Raw genomic sequence first — 19,702 nt, 5'->3', positions numbered from 1 at the left:
AGGGAGGCGTGCATACCAGATGCCATGTTTAAACGGAAGTGATCAGCCGTTTACGTACGATCATGTGTGGCACGTTGTGAGAAATAACAAGTGATTGGGGCTAACTAGTGTTTATAGTACACAAGCACCCAAAAGATCAAAGATATATACTATTGGTGTTTACACCACATGTACTTTTGATGGGCACATTACACCATTCGACCTCAACATCATTAATTCATTGTCGGTTGAGAATTATAGAATTTATGTTGATAATGATGTTGAACATTGTCCAATAGGGAGGACAAAGTTGTAAAGCAAAGAGAGGGGCGAGGTGAGGGTCGTTTTTTTATAAAAGCAAAACATGTTGAAGAATTAACAAAAAAACAGTTCGACGTAAAAAAAGGCGATTGACACTTGCGATGATTTAATGAACACTTTAATCAACCCGGAAGGAAAGAAAATCATATTCATGGATATCGTGATACAAACTTGTGACATTCGTCAATTTCGGGTCACTTTTGTTATGTAAACCCGACCCGTTTGTAACCCGAACATTTCAAATATATAAAATATTGGATCTTGTCATTTAAAATATATAAAATATATTTTTTTTATTATGCATTGTTTGACCATTTAAACATACCCATTTTTATGCAAACCATAAAAGAATCTTTATACCCAACCCTTCACACCTTCCCTATATATACACACCCATCTTCTTCATTTTACTCTTGCTACATCTCCAAAAACTCTCTCAAACTCCATAGATTCAAGGTTGTTATTTCTTATGTATTCTTGAAGTTTTGACTTCTCAAGTCAAACTAACTATAGTCTTTCATTCTAACTTGTTCATCTAACATTACTAACTCTTGAATATGGTGGTACAACATATATATAATACACACCCCTTGTTTCCTTTATTTGTTACTTCACCGACTTTGGTTGGTTAAGTTTCGAATGTCATAAGGCAAGGCTTCATGGAGGACTTCGTGTTCTTGATATATATTTACACACACATAACTTATTATACATATCACTTATGACTAACTTCTAACCCTTTAGTTTGTTCATCTTATTTACAAGTTCCATGGTGTGGGTTTGTATAAGACTAACCTCGGTTTAACCGAAACTAGTTCAAACCGGAAACCGAACTTTTGTTTACTAGTTTTGTTAAAATAGTTGTTTAAACATGTTTATTGCTAGATTTGAGTTTCAAAAATCATTTTTACAAGTTCTTTGATATTAAGCATATGGAATCCATCTATGAACTCGTTGGGAGATGGAAACCGAACTAAACCGAAACTTTTGCTTAAAAGACTTGTAGTTAACTTTTTTTGTTGTAAAATTTAAGTTTTCTTCATTTATAAACCAATATACAAGTTCTATGATATTTGGGCATGTAGAAACCATCTATGAACTATTTGTGAGATGGAGACCGAACTATACCGACTTTTACTCGCTTAAGACACACAAGTGTGTTTTTAGTTATCAAGACTTGTATATTTCTTTAAAAAATAGTTTACAAACTGATTTTAATTATTTTCTTAAGTACTTGTAATAGTTGGATCCAACTTGATCTCATAACATAGCTTGGACCGACAAAACCGAACACTCGCTTAACGTGCGTTGTTAGTTCTAAACAATAGATCTACATACTTGGTTAAGTGTTAGTATGTTTTAATGAGTTATCTCATAACAATTAATATTTTGGAAAGTTGACTTTGGGTTTGACCATTTGTCAAGACCCGAACCGACAACCCGAACACTCGTTAAAAACCCGTTTTAGTATCTTTAGCCTAATGGAACTTGCATTTTAGCATTTTCCCCACCTTATTACTTAACATTGGTTAAGTAAATATTAAGGTTAGATACTTTAACCCTGTTTTGAGCAAACTTACATTTTTTAAAAGGGTTATTATTATAAATTCTTAAATAGTTACATTTTAAACCTTGAACTTTAATTGATTAGTTTTTGCAACAATTATTTTATTTAAAGATCTTCAAGACAACCTTTCTAAATCCAAGACTTTCTTTTATTTAGGCTTCATACGTTAAACTCGTCGTTCCGGAAAATCTCCAAATAATCAATCTTTCAAGTTTATTACTTGAATGTGAGTAACTTCATACCCCGTTTTCTATCTTTTATTTTGGGGGTGACATTTCAACTTATCTAAACTAAATGTTTTATACTTGGGTCTTAAACCACAAACGTTGTTGTATACCTTACTTGAATAATTGCTCGATTTGGTGTTCTATGCTTATTTGACTATGTGTTTATCGCTTTTGGATGGTGGAACTATAAATCCTAGACCATTTGGCAACCCCTCATGGCAAGGTGTCGTTAACGTAATGCAATTAACGATAACTATAAAATCCTAAACTATTTGGCAACCCATTATAGTTGGGTGTCGCTAACTTGTTAGCGATAACTATTTATCCAAGTTTATAGCTATTATTTATGGTTTCGTATACTAGTTTTGTGGCTTTTCATACTATATATCTATTGTTCAAACTTATGAATTGCTCACCAACCTTTGTGTTGATAAACTTTATTTTATGAAATGTTACAGGTTTGCATCTAGGTTGATTATGGAGTTCGGTGAAGAAAACGTCACAAATACCGTTAGGATATTAGCAAAACTGAACAATATTTGATTTGCTATATTTTGTTATATTTTGTTGTATTTGAGTTATGAATATTTGGTTATGTGACATTTTCGATGATGTGAAATGAAATGAGTTTGTTAAATATTGTCGCTTTAAATAGTGTCATGCGCTTATGAGCAATCGTTGCACCCCGGCATGTTCCGCCGCCTTTGGTCGGCGTGTGACAAAACTATACATGAATAAATGTGTGTTAAGATTATAGATTGTTTGAAGGGTTAATCTTATATTTTTCAAATTGTATAACTTTTGTCTTTTATTTCTAATTTATGTAACGTTTATTGTTTATAGCTTCAAATTTATGTAATGTTTACTTTTATTAAAAATATTTTTAGTATGTTTTAAATTTTAAAAATTGGTATATATATTAATATTTTTCAATTATATTATCTAAAGTTAAATAATACAAATTTAAAATAAATTTATTATATAAAAAAAGAATTCAAATATTAAAAATATATGTAAATGATGATGTGAAAAAATAAGGATTTTTAGTAACAACATTTTAGGGATAGAAAGAAAAACATGATTTTGAATTATTAGTGAAAAATTGATTTGGTAACTACTAGACATATTTGTGAGTGTTTTTAACCCTAACCAATATGGATAGTCTTAATCTCAGCTTCCTAGCAGCCTACACTAAACTGTCAAGATGTTTGACAACCCACTGAGCAATTGCCCGTGATAGGGGCGATTTCTGCATTTATTGATACGACCATAGCGTATTGTTGTCTCTGGTAAAGGTAGTTTATCTTAAACAAGGTAGATGTCGTCTATGTCAAAGTCGGCTTCTATAATATCATTGGCAGGGGAGAATAACACGTGAAACAATTGTAAGATAATACCCACTTGTAATGCATGCGTCGTTTCGTATCCATAAGGAAAGAGTATCTGAATGCTTTGACATGGACGACATCTACCTTGTTTAAGAGAAACTGTCTTTACCATGATGATCTTTAAACGATGATTTTTTTGAGGTGTAATAACGTCGTTATAAGGAATTATGTCGTAAATTTTAGGATGGTTAAAGCCTGTTCTTCTAAGGCCTTTTGTTGGTCCATTATGAAACAAAAATATTATTCGATTTTTTTAATGACTATTTTTTTCTTTTTTCACTCTATATATGATTTGAACTCATTACATCTTATTTCACACATTAAATATTAGTTCACACCTTAAATACTATTCGATGATGTTTGATGATATTATAAATAGACAGAATTACAGAAATTGTCCTTTATGTTTGTATCAAATTTCACTCGTTATCCTTTATCTTTAATATTGATATATTTTATTCTTTATGTTTAAAAATCCAACAACGTTTGTCCTTTGACTCTAACCCAGTTAGTTTTTCTCGTTGATTCTGGCCATGTGCATTGCACATGAGGGTAAATTAGTCATTTTACCTATTTATTGTTTGATTTTTAAACATAAAGGATAAAACATATCAATATTAAAGATAAAGGACGGTAAGTGAAATTTGATACAAATATAAAAGACAATTTCTGTAATTCTGTCTTAGAAATATTGCTAAGTATCTCTATCTCAAATGGTTAAGGTGAGACATACAAAGACTTCAATATAAAAAAAGAGGAGGTTTGGGTTCAGGTCACACATTCGATAAAAAAAAATAGGTGTATTTGTTTTTATTAATCTCATTTATCATCTTTTAGTCGCTGCCGGTTTCAACAATTGAATTGACTGATTACAATCTCATATTTTATCCTATTTATTCCCAACGGTCCACGACTAACAGAATGCTAACGTTGTTAGTTGCAAATCCCCGGAAAAACGTTATTGGGCGAAATAGTCACATGTTTTGTCGGGAAAACTCAACCTGAACACCACCACCACCATCACCACCAAGTGACTCACCACCAACCAACCAATCACCAGCACTTAAGCATCACCAACTGATTCAGAAATAGTTTTAGGGTTCTAACGACCTCAATAATTGAGCCTTTTATTAGAAAAATGTTCCTAAATGTCTAATATTAGGTTATAAAGATTACGTTTCTAAAAAAACGTTTTACCAGTAACTTATAACTAACGATGTTAACATTCTATTATCGTGGACCGTTGGAAACAAATATGGTAAAGGTGAGCTCTTTATCAGCCAATTCATTAGTTAAGGCCGACATAGACCAAAAATTGATAGTTGAGATTAACAATAATCAATACACCAAAAAGAATAAGGGTCCCATGTTAACCTGAGAGTTTTTTCACCTATAATGAATTTTCTCTTAAAAATGATCTCTTATGCTTGAGGAAAAAAAATGATTAGATGGATCAATGAATCATGAATAGTCCAAATTAACCGTTCAAAAAGAACGATATTTGAAATATGAACAGAACAATGTTAGAAAATATGAACAATGTTTTATTTAACATTTATTTGAATTACTAAAGTATTGCATAGTTGTATCGTGAGATATTGTCGGCGATGACGAGATTAAATAAATGGGATCTGGAATCTATCAAGTATAGAAATACGTGATAAGTGAAAGGTTGTCGTGACACGTGTTTAAGTTTCGGTGGGTTGTTGATTAAATACATGCTGGCTTGCATTTATTGGCTCCTTAATTTTATTTAGTTCTTTATTTTTTTTAGCAGCAATCGGTTCTTTCACTACGACTCGGCTTCACGTTCGCTTGGAATCTTCTTTGTTTTACTTTTACCTTTCCTTTTTACCGTTCACTCTTTCTTTATCTCTCTCTCTCTCTCTTTTTATCGTTATCTAAATCTTTTATAAAAGTATTATTTTGATAAAAGATAAAATAATGATCACAAATTGTCATAAATACTTAGGGTTGGTGACCTAGTGACAAAGACAAAGTCTTTTAAACAACTAAAAATCTTGTATTCAGGTTTTAAGTAAAAGACAAAGTCTCCCCTTAAACAATTATACTATTAGTAGTCGGGTGGTGCCCCGTCCAAGTCATCACCACTTTGGAAAGGCATTAGATACCTCGTCGAAGAGAGCCTTTGCCTGCGTAAGTTGGCTAATTACGTCTGAAGGGACAGAGGAGGCATGCGTGAAGGAGATGTGGCGGATTGCATGGACATGGCTTCGACATAAATGTTTTCACGCCCTTACGCATTTTTCCATCACACCCGGTCTTGTAAATAAGATATATTACATGTTATATAATAAGCATTAATAATTGTATTACTTAAAATGCAAGTCTTATTTGTTTTATTCGTTATAATATAGTATATATTCATGATTAACTAAATTGGTGCAATTTAAATATACAACTATGCATTACTCATAGTTTTTTAATAAATCTTCAACTCAAAGTTAAGATTTAAACTAACTAACTATATATTTATAAAATCAAACTAAAAATTAGACTATCTTCCATATGTCTTTAAGAGATAAAACCTTCAAGGCCTTTGGAGTTTGGATGTCTTTATTATTGAAGGGTGTTGCCCTTAGGTGAGGTTTCATCACACAATGGCATGTGTTTGTCTTGTTTATGTGAAAAGGTGGCCCAAAGTAATAAAAAAACAAGTTTTATATAAATATTATGTATAACGAGTAACTGATGAGATGAAAATTAAATATTGTTAATATATTTGTAAGGTTAAGAATGAAATTTAGAATTTTAAGAATTTATAAATATATTATATAACAGATAACGTGACAGTGTAAAAAAACATATATATAAAAGTAAATATTAAAATAGGTACATAATATAAATTGGATGTGACTCAAGGGTAGAACACTCACTTTAATAGTGAGCACGTAGTGGGTTCAAACCTCACTATCATCAATTTATATGGGAGATATAAGGGATGATCCTGGTTTGTCAGGATTCGAGTACTGATCTTACCCGGTTTTACCGGCTCCTCGCTGTCGTGCCGTTCGGCGGGCATGGGGGTTGGGTTTTATCCGGGGAATCCCTCAATAGGTGGACCACTAGGGGCTCCATCCGTCCGGACTCGTGGCCGGCTCGGACTATCAATGGGGGCCGCGTACGGAGTACCCGGCGTTACTTAGTTTGTTCGTTCAAAAATTAAATAAAAAATGGGTAAATAATAATAATAATAATAAGTAGTCCCATAGATCCTTATGCACCGAGTGAGTTATCTCATCACATTCATAAAACCACATTCTCTTCCGGCCACCGACACTTCCTTTCATCTCATCTCTTCTCGCTGGAATAATCAATCTCCGACCACCACCAGTTAAACCCAGATTCATCTTATTCCAATTAACCTCATGTAATTGGTTGATAGCATAATTAAAGCTTCTGAAAGTTATTTCGTTGTCGGTAGCCATCAAATTCCGGTTAGATCAGACTTAATTATCTCCCATACACAAACAATTAGATCTCGAATTAGCGTTTGGAGTTGTTGATGTACGACAGAGCAATAATGTGTAAGCTGGAGGATCAAGATAATAATAATAATAATAATAATAACAATAATATTAATAATAATAATAATAATAATAATAATAAGAAACGGAGGTTTGCAATTGGATTGAAGAAATTAAAGTATGCAGCTGCTGCAAGGTCATCTTCATCTTCTAGAATGAAGGTGTGGTTAATTAGGGCAACAACAATGGTGATATTGTGGACTTGTGTGGTTCAATTGACTGCAATTGGGGATCCTTGGGGTCCTAGGGTTTTGAAAGACTGGCCTGCTTGTTTTACTACTCATGATGCTGCTGTTTTGGATGTTAAGTTGGTCTCCGATGTTCCGGTTAAAGTTGTTCCGCCGAAAAGTGAGTTTATGTTGTTGGTATGTAATTAGTTGCTTTTGGTTTATGGCAATTGGTTAATTTGATATGTTGTGGTTTTTAATGTAGGGGTTTACAAGAATAATGGTTACTTGGTGGTTTCGTGTAATGGTGGACTTAATCAAATGCGGTCTGCTGTGAGTATTATCGTTGTAGCTCGAGCTAATTATCAAGCAAATTGATTATAGTTAGGGGGTGTTAAATGTTGTGTTAGCTGGTTGGAGAGTCCAATCCGACACGAATCTAAACCCGAAAATCGTGACACACGCTTATTCACGGGTCGAACCGACAAGTTTTTTAACTTATGATTCTTTTTTCACGTATTTCGACTTTAAATTTACATTTTTACAACAGAAAATACATGTTTATGTAACACAATTGCGTTTTGATTATAAAATAAAATGCTATGGTGATTTCTTTTTGGTTTTAAAATTTGATATTAGATATCCAAACCAATTTAATTTATTACATAAAACATGTTAAAATCTAAAATAAAAAGTAAATGGGTCAAACAGGTCAACCCAAGAACGGGTCCAACCTGAGCACAACTAGCTAAATGGGTTCAACCCGAAACTGACGTGAACCCTGTAATGCCGAACTCGAACCTGCGAATTTCTTGTTAGGTTTGCGCTGTAAATTCACACCGCTAATTAACAATATTGCCTGTTTTTATCGTGCAGATTTGTGATATGGTTGCAATTGCTAGATATTTAAATGTAACTCTTATAGTTCCTGAGCTGGATAAGACTTCTTTCTGGGCTGATCCAAGGTATGCGGATTGCTGAAGTTTTTTATATTTTTATACTTTACGGCCATGTGATTTTGATTGTTGTGATTTGTAACAGTGAGTTTGAGGACATACTTGACGTTGATCATTTCATTACATCCTTGAGAGATGAAGTCCGGATACTTAAACAGCTTCCCCCGAGGCTTAAAAAGAGAGTTGAGTTAGGAATCGTGCATACGATGCCTCCAGTTAGTTGGTCTGATATTTCTTATTATCATAATCAGGTACTTTTTTTAATATTATTTTTAAAAAGTGAGTTTTCGTGTATTTGATATTGTTTATTTTATACAATGCAAACAGATTCTTCCTCTGATTCAAAAGTACAAAGTTGTGCACTTGAACCGAACCGATGCTCGGCTTGCCAACAATGGTCAACCTCTTGACCTTCAAAAACTCAGGTGCCGAGTAAATTTCAATGCTTTGAGATTCACTACTCAAATTGAAGAATTGGGTAGACGTGTTGTTAATCTTTTGAGACAAAACGGGCCTTTTCTAGTGCTTCATCTTAGATATGAAATGGATATGTTAGCGTTCTCTGGTTGTACACAAGGATGCAATGATGAAGAGGTTGAAGAATTGACCCAAATGAGGTTTGACTTTCTTACATAACTAATTTGAGAGTGTACCGTTTTGCATGTGGTGACTTGTTTTGTTTATGCAGATATGCTTACCCATGGTGGAAGGAAAAGATTATAAATTCTGATTTGAAACGAAAAGACGGTTTATGCCCTTTGACCCCTGAAGAAACCTCTCTTACACTTAAGGCACTTGATATTGACCGCGACATCCAGATTTACATTGCTGCTGGTGAAATATATGGTGGGAATAGGAGAATGGATACTCTTGCAGAAGCCTACCCGAAACTGGTTCATATTATTTTTAAAACTATTCATCAATTTTTTAAACTATGAAGCGCGGTTTCTGAGTTAAATATTTTAACAGGTAAGAAAGGAGACATTGTTAGGGCCAGCTGACCTTCAATACTTTCAAAATCACTCATCACAAATGGCAGCATTGGATTATCTTGTGTCACTAGAGAGTGACATTTTTGTCCCTACTTATGATGGAAACATGGCCAAGGTTGTAGAAGGCCACCGCAGGTATACTATTAGTTAGAAGTTAAAACTTTTTATATTAATAACTCAATTGTTGATTATATTTTGTCACTCTGGCTTAACATCTTTTAACGCTTTTCAGGTTTTTGGGTTTTAAGAAGACGATTCTTTTGGACAGAAGGGTTTTGGTTGACTTAATAGACAAATATACAAATGGGATTTTAAGCTGGGATGAATTCTCGGGTGCAGTTAAGGATACACACGCGCAACGTATGGGGGCCCCTACAAAAAGATTGGTTATGCACGATAGACCAAAAGAAGAAGATTACTTTTATGCAAATCCTGAAGAGTGCTTGCAGCCATTAGATGACGAACCTGTGGGCATCCTGTAAGGTTTTGTCGGTTAGGGTGGCCCGTTGGGATCTATGAACTGTTTGAACTGAACCACAGGATAATGATTATGATTATAATTCTTGGCCCTCGAATCAGTCGGTGTACTATGATAACATATGTTGGTGGGGCCGATGGTGAGAGATGCACGAAGACAAGAAAGTTTCCACGAACAATATTATGGCGTTTGATGTTTTTTTTTTTTTATTTTATGTGTATGTTTATTGTCAATTCTCATTCATGTATAGAAAATGTCCCTGACATTTCAGGGTTATTCAAAACTAGTGATATGTACACATAGCGAGAGTCGAGACTATAGGTGTGGTCCATTTTTTCATTCGTACGCAAACTTATTATTATTGTTATTACTACTATTATTTTTGTCAATCATAGATTCGAGTTTTTTGTAATCACAAGTCAAGCCTACCTTGAACGTTAGAGCTTATTAAGTTTATATTTATAGTCACTAAAAGAAAAATTATATCAATATCATGTTACACATGACTCTGTTGTTGTATATTCGTTTCTCTTGCGTATGAGACTTTACGATCATAAAAGTATGCTTGTATCATATGACACGAGACTTTAATTTTATAAAAAGTATAGTGTATAACACGAGACTTCAATTTTATAAAAAGTAAAGTATGTCTGTATCGTACGATATGTACATTCTTTGTCCTTCTATATTCTAAAATAGTAAAATTCATGACTTTTCAAGTGTTTTAGCCGGACACAATATAAATTCTTACTAGAGTGATTATTTTTGGTCTTCTTTAACAATGTACTCATTCGGGAAACTATGTGTTACAACAAACACTATCATATCATTAACATCGATCATTAAATGGCTTGCATCTTTTAGACATTCTCAACTTGTGTTTCGGATATTTCAGATCGGCACGTGTTTCAGATACATGAAAAAAAAGAAAAAAAGATATGACTGGGTCCATTTCGCATATCCGAAACATGAACCTTCCTTCGAGTACAGTATAATATTCATTATCTACTTATGGAACTGAAGCATGATACACAATGTAGATGTAATTAGTAATTATTCCACTATTATATGTGAAGACAATTGCTACTTTGGTGATATAGTCTTATTATTATTATAATAATAATAACCTAGTAATGATTGTGGAATATATTCTCAAGAATTGTTTAAGGGATACATTCTAAAAACCATATGTGGGCATTAGTGGAGTGCCAAATGATTGGAAACCAGAAACACAATGTTTGATCATTGAAAAATAAATGGTGGTATTATTCAAATCCACTCATATTATCATTGGCCTGACTGTGTTTAACATTATATGACAAGGATGTAAGGTTGGTTGTTCACTTGGATCCTTCTAGATTCATAACAAAAGTATAACTATATATATTAAAATAAAAAAGAAAAAAAAATCCCTTTTGTATATTGCAAAACACCACAAGTCATTAGTTGGTGAAACATAATTCTTTACAATTAATTAATGAACAAAATTAGAGGTGTACATTCAATGATTGAAACTGGTTCCTAAATCAAAATCGGGGGTGAGCAGTAACCAAATCGTTAAACGAATCAAAGCGTAAACCAAATGAAACTGAACCGATATTAACCAAAAATCCGCCATCGGGTACTTTATGTACTCTAGGTTAACCTAAATTAACCGAACCAAACCATTCATATTTTCATATATTCCTAGCTTTTATACCTCAATTTCATGTATTTATACTTTTATTTTATGTATATATATCTCCGTTTCATATACTATGCATCTATTTCATTTATTGCCAAGTAAAAATTCTAGCTTAAATTTGATTTTTGGTTGCTAACCAAACCGAACCGAAAACCGAAAAATCAACCGAATAAACCGAACCGATTAACCAAAAACCAATTGGTTAATTTGGTTGAGGGTAATAACCGAACTAAACTGTGCATACCTCTAACTAAAATTGATGCGATCTATAAATCGGTTTGGGAGAAACTGGTTTGAAACCGAACCGTCAGTTTGTAATCGGTTCGGTTTTAAACCAGTTTCAGATTGCTCAGATTTTTCCTCTTATAAACCAGTTTGAGCCAAACCGACTTTGACTAGCTTTAACTTGATTCGATCCGGTTTCCAAACCGAACAATTTTGGGCCCTCTAATCAAAAGAGAGACCAAGAGCACTTTATTATGGAGCCCAATTCCATGCATTCTCAATTTTTGTCCAAACAAATGAACAATGGTCATTAGACCTGTAAACGAACCGATCGAACACGAACAAGGCCTTGTTCATGTTCGTTTGTTAAGAAAATATTGTGTTCACGAACGGTTCACGAACACAAACGAACAAAAATAAAATCGGTAGAGGCTAGGGAATAAGACCATGTATTCATCAATGTGAATATTGAAAACCCCTAAATGAATCGAATGAACACGAACAATGGCATATTCGTGTTCGTTCATTTAACTTTATAATTAATCGAACAAATATTTATTTTCATGTGCGTTTATTTAAAAATGGACATTTGTGTTAGTTTATGTTCGTTTGTTTAAAATATAAACAAACATAACTAAGCAAAGATAAATGAATATAAATAAACATATACGAACCAATGTGAATGAACACAAACAAACATAAACAAACTTAAATCTGAAAACACATAAATGAACACAAATTAACAAATATAAAACATTTAAGTAGATGACATATCTAGATAATATTTAATTATTTTCTATTAATATATAAACGAACATAAACGAACGTTCACGAACATAAATGAACGAATGGAACATTAGTTCATGTTCGTTCATTTAGTTAAACGAACACAAATTTTGTGTTCATGTTCGTTCGTTTATTAAATAAACAAACATAAACGAACTTCCCATCGAACGGTTCACGAACATTTCACCGAACGTTTGGTTCGTTTACCTAATGGTCATTTTTGTTATGATTTGGATGGTTCTTCATATACAAGTTGTATAATACATTTAAGAAAACCGAAACCAAGAGCACTTTATTACGTTTTATCCTTATAAATGTATTTAACTAGTTTTTGACCCGCGCGTTGCGGCGGGGACGCAACAAAAGTTCGGTTGGTCGATCGAACAATTTTCAAGCATTACGCGCCTAAAATCTAGCCACATTTACTCATGTCTCTTTCCTTTATCTGCTACCTGTAGGAGGTTGATGGCAACAAAAAATGAAATGAGACCCGTAATCTAAGCAATAACTCAACAGAGTTCTTATGTATAATATGAATTGTTACATACCATTCGCCGAAGTACGCAATTTCTTGCAATATATAGATGTAGGGGTATGGTACTAAACCCGGCTTACGACCTTAATTTATTATGTTTGGCTTATTTTATTATATGGACTAATACAATATTATTGGGCTGAGGGGGTTTTGTGGAGGTAACCCTAACTGGGCTAGGCCCATTAGGGTACCATGACGGTGGCCATGAGGCTCCCTATATAAGGAGGTCTCCACCTCCTTATTAAGGGTTATTCTCAATAAGAGCCATCACCATAACCATTTTTGTGTCTGTAAACAAGAGATCCTCAAGATTTCTTAGCAGTCACCTCTACACCCCCAAAAACCATTGCAGATCTCAAGCTACCGGAGAAGAAAATCGAGTCGTGGTTCGTTCATCTCGAAGACCGGGGAACATCGTCATGGATCAGGTCAGATTCATTTCATGTTTCTTCATTGGCGCCATCCGTGGGACCGGCAACGAGCTACCCTTCGATTTTCGTTTCGGTTCTCAGATCTGTTCATCCATTATTTCAGATCTGTGATTCTTTTTTCTCCCAAGAAAAATCCAAATCTGGAAGTTTACAGAAAGATGCTTCAAGATTTGTTCTATTAAAGCTCAAAAAGATCCATAGATCTAAAAGATGCTTCCAGATCTGTGCAAAAATGAAGCTGAAAAAGATTTGTAGATCCAAAAAAGAAACTACCTGATTCGGACGGTCAAGCCTCCGGATCTGTGATGGTTTTAAATTCTCTCCACTCCGAGCTTCAGATCTATTTTCGAGGAGGAATTTTTACACGATCCAAAAACTGAAAATTACAGATCTAACTTTCAATTTGTAGATCCAAAAATCTTTCAGATTTGTCTGCTTTATAAACAAGAAAAAAAATATTAATTGATGTGGATCTGTATTCTTTTCAAATGAATAAAACGAGGATCTCCTTTTGAGAGAAGCGACTGATGGGGTCAATTGATATGTCACTTTTCTTTCACTGTTAAAAAATTATATAATAATAAGAAAGAGATAAAAGTCATTTTCACTCATCCTCAAAATGGAAGAGACATCATATACTGCGCCATCGCCATCGCGGAAAAATGTGATGGCCGCACGTGCGCCATCCCAGATCAGTACTCCGTCATCACGTGCGCTCCAGCGAACAAGACTCCCGACGCCATGCATGCGCGCCCGCGAGTCATCACTTCGCCGCCATGCATGCACGCCCGCGAGTCATCACTTCGCCGCCGTGCATGCGCTCCCACGGAAACCAACATGTGGGTTGGAGGACGACTCCATGTCTTTGGTTTTGTGTAGAAGACTCCGCCGCCATGCATGAGCGCCCGCGGAAACCACCATGTGGGTCGTGCCTTTGGTTTTGTGTAGAAGACTTCGCCGCCATGCATGAGCGCCCGTGGAAACCACCATGTGGGTCGTGCCTTTGGTTTTGCGCAGAAGACTTCGCCGCCATGCATGCGCGCCCGCGAGTCACCACTCCTCCGCCATGCAAGGGCACTGCGGAGGATCAAGATTCTGCTACCATACGTACGCACCGCCGGGATCAAGACTGCCACCATGCATGCTCGCCAGCGGGTCACCATTTCGCCGCCATGCACGCGCGCCCGCGGGTCCTCACTCCGCAGCCATGCATGCGCGCCCGCGGAAACCACCGTGTGAGTTCGAAAGACGACTCCATGCTTTTGGTTTTACGTAGAAGACTCCAACGCCATGCATGCGCACGCAACCCTTCGCCATGCATGCGCGCTCAACTCTCCGCCATGCATGCGCACGCAACTCCCGCCATGCATGCGCGCTCAACTCTCCGCCATGCATGCGCACGCAACTCCCGCCATGCATGCGCGCTCAACTCTCCGCCATGCATGCGCGCTCAACTCTCCGCCATGCATGCGCGCTCAACTCCCGACATGCATGCGCGCTCAACTTTCTGCCGCTATGCATGCGCGCCCGCGGATCACCACTCCGCCGCCATGCATATGCGACCTTGGATCACCATTCCGCCGCCATGCACGCGCGCCCGCGGATCCTCACTCCGCAGCCATGCATGCGCGCCCGCGGAAACCACCATGTGAGTTCGAAAGACGACTCCATGCTTTTGGTTTTACGTAGAAGACTCCAACGCCATGCATGTGCACGCAACCCTCTACCATGCTTGTGCGCAACTCGCCGCCATGCATGCGCGCTCAACTCTTCGCCATGCATTCGCGCTCAACTCTCCGCCATGCATGCGCCCTCAACTCTCCGCCATGCATGCGCGCTCAACTCTCCGTCATGCATGCGCGCTCAACTTTCAGCCGCTATGCATGCGCGCCCGCGGATCACCACTCCGCCGCCATGCATACGCGACCTTGGATCACCACTCCGCCTCCATGCATGTGCGCACCGCAGATCAACACTCCGTTAGACGAACACCGATCACCGCGGATCATTATGAACACCGCGGGTCACCTATGAACATTCGCAGGTCACTAATGCACGTCAGTGGATCAAAACGACGCGGGTCGCCTCTGCAACCTCATGAAAGCTCCAGCATCTGTGGCCACGTGAAACATCCGGCGTATCAATTATGGACCCTACGAAGTGACATTCACTCCCGTCACCACTGACCACATGCACGCGTCGCGGGCTGCGACCAAAGCGCCGCCTGCCTCTGATGGTAGCAAGAAAAGCTGCGGACGGGTAAATTTCAAACAAAGCTACGGGTATCGTTTCTGGCTTCTGCGACCCGCGACCAAACTTAGAGGTTGGGAATCCTCATAAACCTATACGGCTACGCGCCAAACATAAAGGTCGGGAGCCTAATAATATCCCAAACGGCCACGCGCAAAACATAAAGGTCGGGAGCCTAATAATATCCCACATGGCCACGCGCCAAACATAAAGGTCGGGAGCCTAATAATATCCCACATGGCCACGCGCCAAACATAAGGGTCGGGAGCCTAATAATATCCCACATGGCCACGCGCCAAACATAAGGGTCGGGAGCCTAATAATATCCCAAACGGCCACGCGCCAAACATAAAGGTCGGGAGCCTAATAATATCCCACATGGCCACGCGCCAAACATAAAGGTCGGGAGCCTAATAATATCCCACATGGCCACGCGCCAAACATAAAGGTCGGGAGCCTAATAATATCCCAAACGGCCACGCGCCAACGTAGGTTGGGCACACCTCATAATTTGCCCGAGGATGGGAACCTTGTAATACATCAACTTTTAGTTGATATGTTTTTGCAGGTTCGGCTACGAGTCGCACAAGCACCTATGACATTATTATTATTATCTGGCCGTTTGTGCCTCCATTATTATTTTGAAGACAAGCCGGGATAGTCATCCTGCGTAGAAGAGGCCCTTGTGGGCCAATCATTATCATCATATTATAGCTCATAAGCCGCAACTCGCGCATGCTTCATTATTTTATAGCTCGACCCGCGCCACTATTGTTATGATGCGTGCTATATCTTATTCATGCCAGTGCACCATTATTATCATAAGGATCACAACATGTCACCATCATGGAGAAAACCTCTCAAAACTCAAAGACAGTAAAGACAAGGCCGAAGAAAAGAGAAAAAACCGCCTCATATCTTAACACACCTTATGAAGTCCAGCGCTCCACCTGAACGCTTGCACGCCTAGGAGCAACACTGGACTTAGGGGGCTTGTAGGGGTATGGTACTAAACCCGGCTTACGACCTTAATTTATTATGTTTGGCTTATTTTATTATATGGACTAATACAATATTATTGGGCTGAGGGGGTTTTGTGGAGGTAACCCTAACTGGGCTAGGCCCATTAGGGTACCATGATGGTGGCCATGAGGCTCCCTATATAAGGAGGTCTCCACCTCCTTATTAAGGGTTATTCTCAATAAGAGCCATCACCATAACCATTTTTGTGTCTGTAAACAAGAGATCCTCAAGATTTCTTAGCAGTCACCTCCACACCCCCAAAAACCATTGCAGATCTCAAGCTACCGGAGAAGAAAATCGAGTCGTGGTTCGTTCATCTCGAAGACCGGGGAACATCGTCATGGATCAGGTCAGATTCATTTCATGTTTCTTCAATAGAAAAATAGACGTATCAGATAACTCCAAATAGTAATCGGTTTTATTTTTGAAGGTTAGCAAATAGTTGAATGTGGTCTGCAAATTCAAAAATTAACAGATCCTGTTTGCTTTAAGGTTCTTCAGCCTCTAGCTCCAACTCCTTTTTGTGAATCTCTCTTTTTCTGTATAAATCAATACATTATTTTATATAATGTATAAGTTAACAAAATTAGCTAGGAAACCATTTGCATACAAATCATTGTTAAATAATTCTCCAAAAAAAAAGAACCGTAAAAGTAGTGCCCTACCTCCGCCACAGTCTTCACCATTCCGGCCAATTCACGTTCGCTGCAGGCGCTACCAAGTAGCATAAGTGGTAAGTTGCTACACAGCAAGATAGAATATAAGAAACCTATAGCGCCTCCATAGAACATATGAGATCAACAATGATATTATAACATATTTGGAGAAAAAAACACAGGTTCCTTATGTTATCAAAGAACATACGAGGATGCTCCAAAAAGGATTAGAAAACATTGATGTGCTAACTTCATAACTAATACTTATGAGTTATGTGTCCAACAAAAATGTCCATATCATTAATGCGTTAATTTTTTTAAAAAATAACATCAAAGGTGCTTAATATAGAAAAAACAATAGATAACATTGTATGATTCTATGAACAAAACAAAGCACATGAACGCACGCACTGACTACTGAACCTTTACCAACCTAAAACACATGCAAACCTTAACAAAAGTAACAATTTTCTTAATCAACCTGTTATGACAAAGTCGTATTGTCCTGAACCACCTCTGATCTGTAACTAAGTCTGGCCCAAACCTTTCTCAACTTTTAAAAATACCAAAACTGCCCTTGGTTGTAATCTTTATGTTTTGACCATTACCCAAAACTTGAAAGTATGTCAAAGTGACCCGTTAGTAAAATAACATATTTTTTTTCAAACCTACCTATATCCAAAATAGTCATAACAAATGTTTTGGTCTGTATTAAAACTAATCCGGAATCAAAATGTTAAAAAACTTCTTTTTGTAAATACTTATATGTACCCATTATCCTCCTTGAGCTTCCTTCTCAATCTGTGCAGTCTAGGTCGTGTAAGTTCATCTTAAGAATTTAAATGATATCTTCTGATGTAGTGCGGAGCTGTGCATTTGTTGTCATAGTGATAGCAGGTTCAGATTTTTGCTAATGGTCTATCTTCGAGTGGTAAAAATGTGCCTATACTTGATTCTGGTAAAACAAATTTCGCAAGATCCACCACTAACATATTAGGATGCAAAAATTAGTGAACTTGGGAATGGTTCACAAAGGTGACCTGTGTTTAGTTAGTTACTGAAACTTACATGAAACACCTCTTACCGTCGTTGTTGTCAGAACCGTCACTGGTCGGTTGGAAGATAAGATATGGGTAGTGTGACAGGCCGTGTGAGGGGCTACACATTGGAGGAGACTGGAACACTTTCTTATAAATAAAAAAGTGTCTTTAAGTAAATAAAAATTTTATATTAATTCGTTGAACAGAGTTATTTAAGAAGTTTAATGCCTTGTAACACACTTTGGGCGCCTTTTAATGGTTTCATCCCAATAGACCCGTTACACTTAAAGCAATTTTTTCCTGTATGGGCAAAAATATTTAAGAAATAAATCAACAAATATGAGCAGTTATTTACTTATTTACATAATTCTTCAAACTAGTCTCTCGGTTGATCCCGAGCTTCAACGATACATCTAACACGTCAAACGGATTATAACTTAAAAACAAAAACGGGTCAAATAAGTCGAACAAATAAGACCTCTTAAAAACTATTTCACAGTTTTCACTAACAAAAGATCAAGACAAAAAATAGCCTAATCTGTTTACTAAAAAAGATTTTGAAGAAATGAAATAACAGTGTGATTGTGTGGCTGGCCCAACCAGTTATGTCCTGCACTTAACACTTGACCGTTTTGACCTGTTACTCAACCCCGTCCAGCCCACCCATTCGACCAAAAAATGAAGATATGGATGTCGGACCAAAAAAATGGAAGCCCAAACGAAGACATGGGGGACCAATCGAAGAAATGGAGGCCCAGACGAAGAAATGATGGCCAAAATGCATAAATGGTTGCCAAAAATTAAGAAATGGAGGCTCAAACGAAGAAATAGGGCTCAAACAAAGAAATGGCAACCGAAACGAAGGCGTCCAAAAGGCATAAATGGCAAACAAAAGGCACAAATGGCATCCGAAAGACACAAATGGCATCCGTAACGAAAAATGGAGGCCCAAACGATGAAGTGGAGGCCCAAAGAAAGAAGTGGGGACCAAACGAAGAAATGATGGCCAAAATGAAGAAATGGTTGTCAAAAATGAAGAAACGGAGACCCAAACAAAGAAATGGCAACCGCCACGAAGAAATGACGTCCGAAACGAACAAATGGCGTCCAAAAGGCACAAATGGCATCCGAAACGAAAATCAAGGCCAAAACAAAATACCCTTTGAAAAATTAGCAATTATATAAAAGAGTCTGTGCTTGAAAAAAAAGGTGTTCATTTACCAGTTCGGTTGATGTTTGCATCTTGCCTTTCTCACACAGGTTTAGGGATGGACCAATCATGAAAACCAGGCATATTTGACGAATTTTAATATGTTTATAGACTTCAATACATGCAATAACAAGAATAAATTTGTTTAAAAATAACTAAGAAAATATTTTGCTGTAAAGGATCATGTAAAAATGAAATCCATGGACTTATGTATGAGTACAACTGTAGTCATTGAATGA

At 36.9% G+C, this 19,702-nt stretch overlaps 1 protein-coding gene across 1 annotated transcript; it reads left to right on the top strand.

Moving 5' to 3' along the window:
• Positions 1-6,729: 6,729 nt before the first annotated feature.
• On the top strand, positions 6,730-10,015 carry LOC143573416 (rhamnogalacturonan I rhamnosyltransferase 1-like). Its single transcript, XM_077058305.1, has 8 exons — positions 6,730-7,378; positions 7,463-7,530; positions 8,074-8,162; positions 8,239-8,404; positions 8,481-8,770; positions 8,842-9,046; positions 9,123-9,280; positions 9,378-10,015. The coding sequence occupies exons 1-8, from the start codon at positions 7,009-7,011 to the stop codon at positions 9,625-9,627; spliced, it is 1,596 nt and encodes a 531-aa protein (XP_076914420.1). The 5' UTR covers positions 6,730-7,008; the 3' UTR covers positions 9,628-10,015.
• Positions 10,016-19,702: the final 9,687 nt, after the last annotated feature.

Source organism: Bidens hawaiensis, unplaced genomic scaffold (assembly GCF_021521415.1).
Source record: "Bidens hawaiensis isolate Kalapana, Puna unplaced genomic scaffold, B.hawaiensis_p1.1 tig00026411_1, whole genome shotgun sequence".
Lineage (NCBI taxonomy): Eukaryota > Viridiplantae > Streptophyta > Magnoliopsida > Asterales > Asteraceae > Bidens > Bidens hawaiensis.
This window is presented reverse-complemented; position numbering and strand designations above follow the sequence as displayed.

What these genes read in the sequence shown, in the direction of transcription:
- LOC143573416 (XM_077058305.1), top strand. Translation starts at nt 7,009, where the DNA reads ATGTACGACAGAGCAATAATGTGTAAGCTGGAGGATCAAGATAATAAT. An exon ending in TAAAGTTGTTCCGCCGAAAA is followed by an intron (nt 7,379 to 7,462) that starts GTGAGTTTATGT and finishes TTTTTAATGTAG; the next exon opens with GGGTTTACAAGAATAATGGT. An exon ending in TCTTTCTGGGCTGATCCAAG is followed by an intron (nt 8,163 to 8,238) that starts GTATGCGGATTG and finishes GATTTGTAACAG; the next exon opens with TGAGTTTGAGGACATACTTG.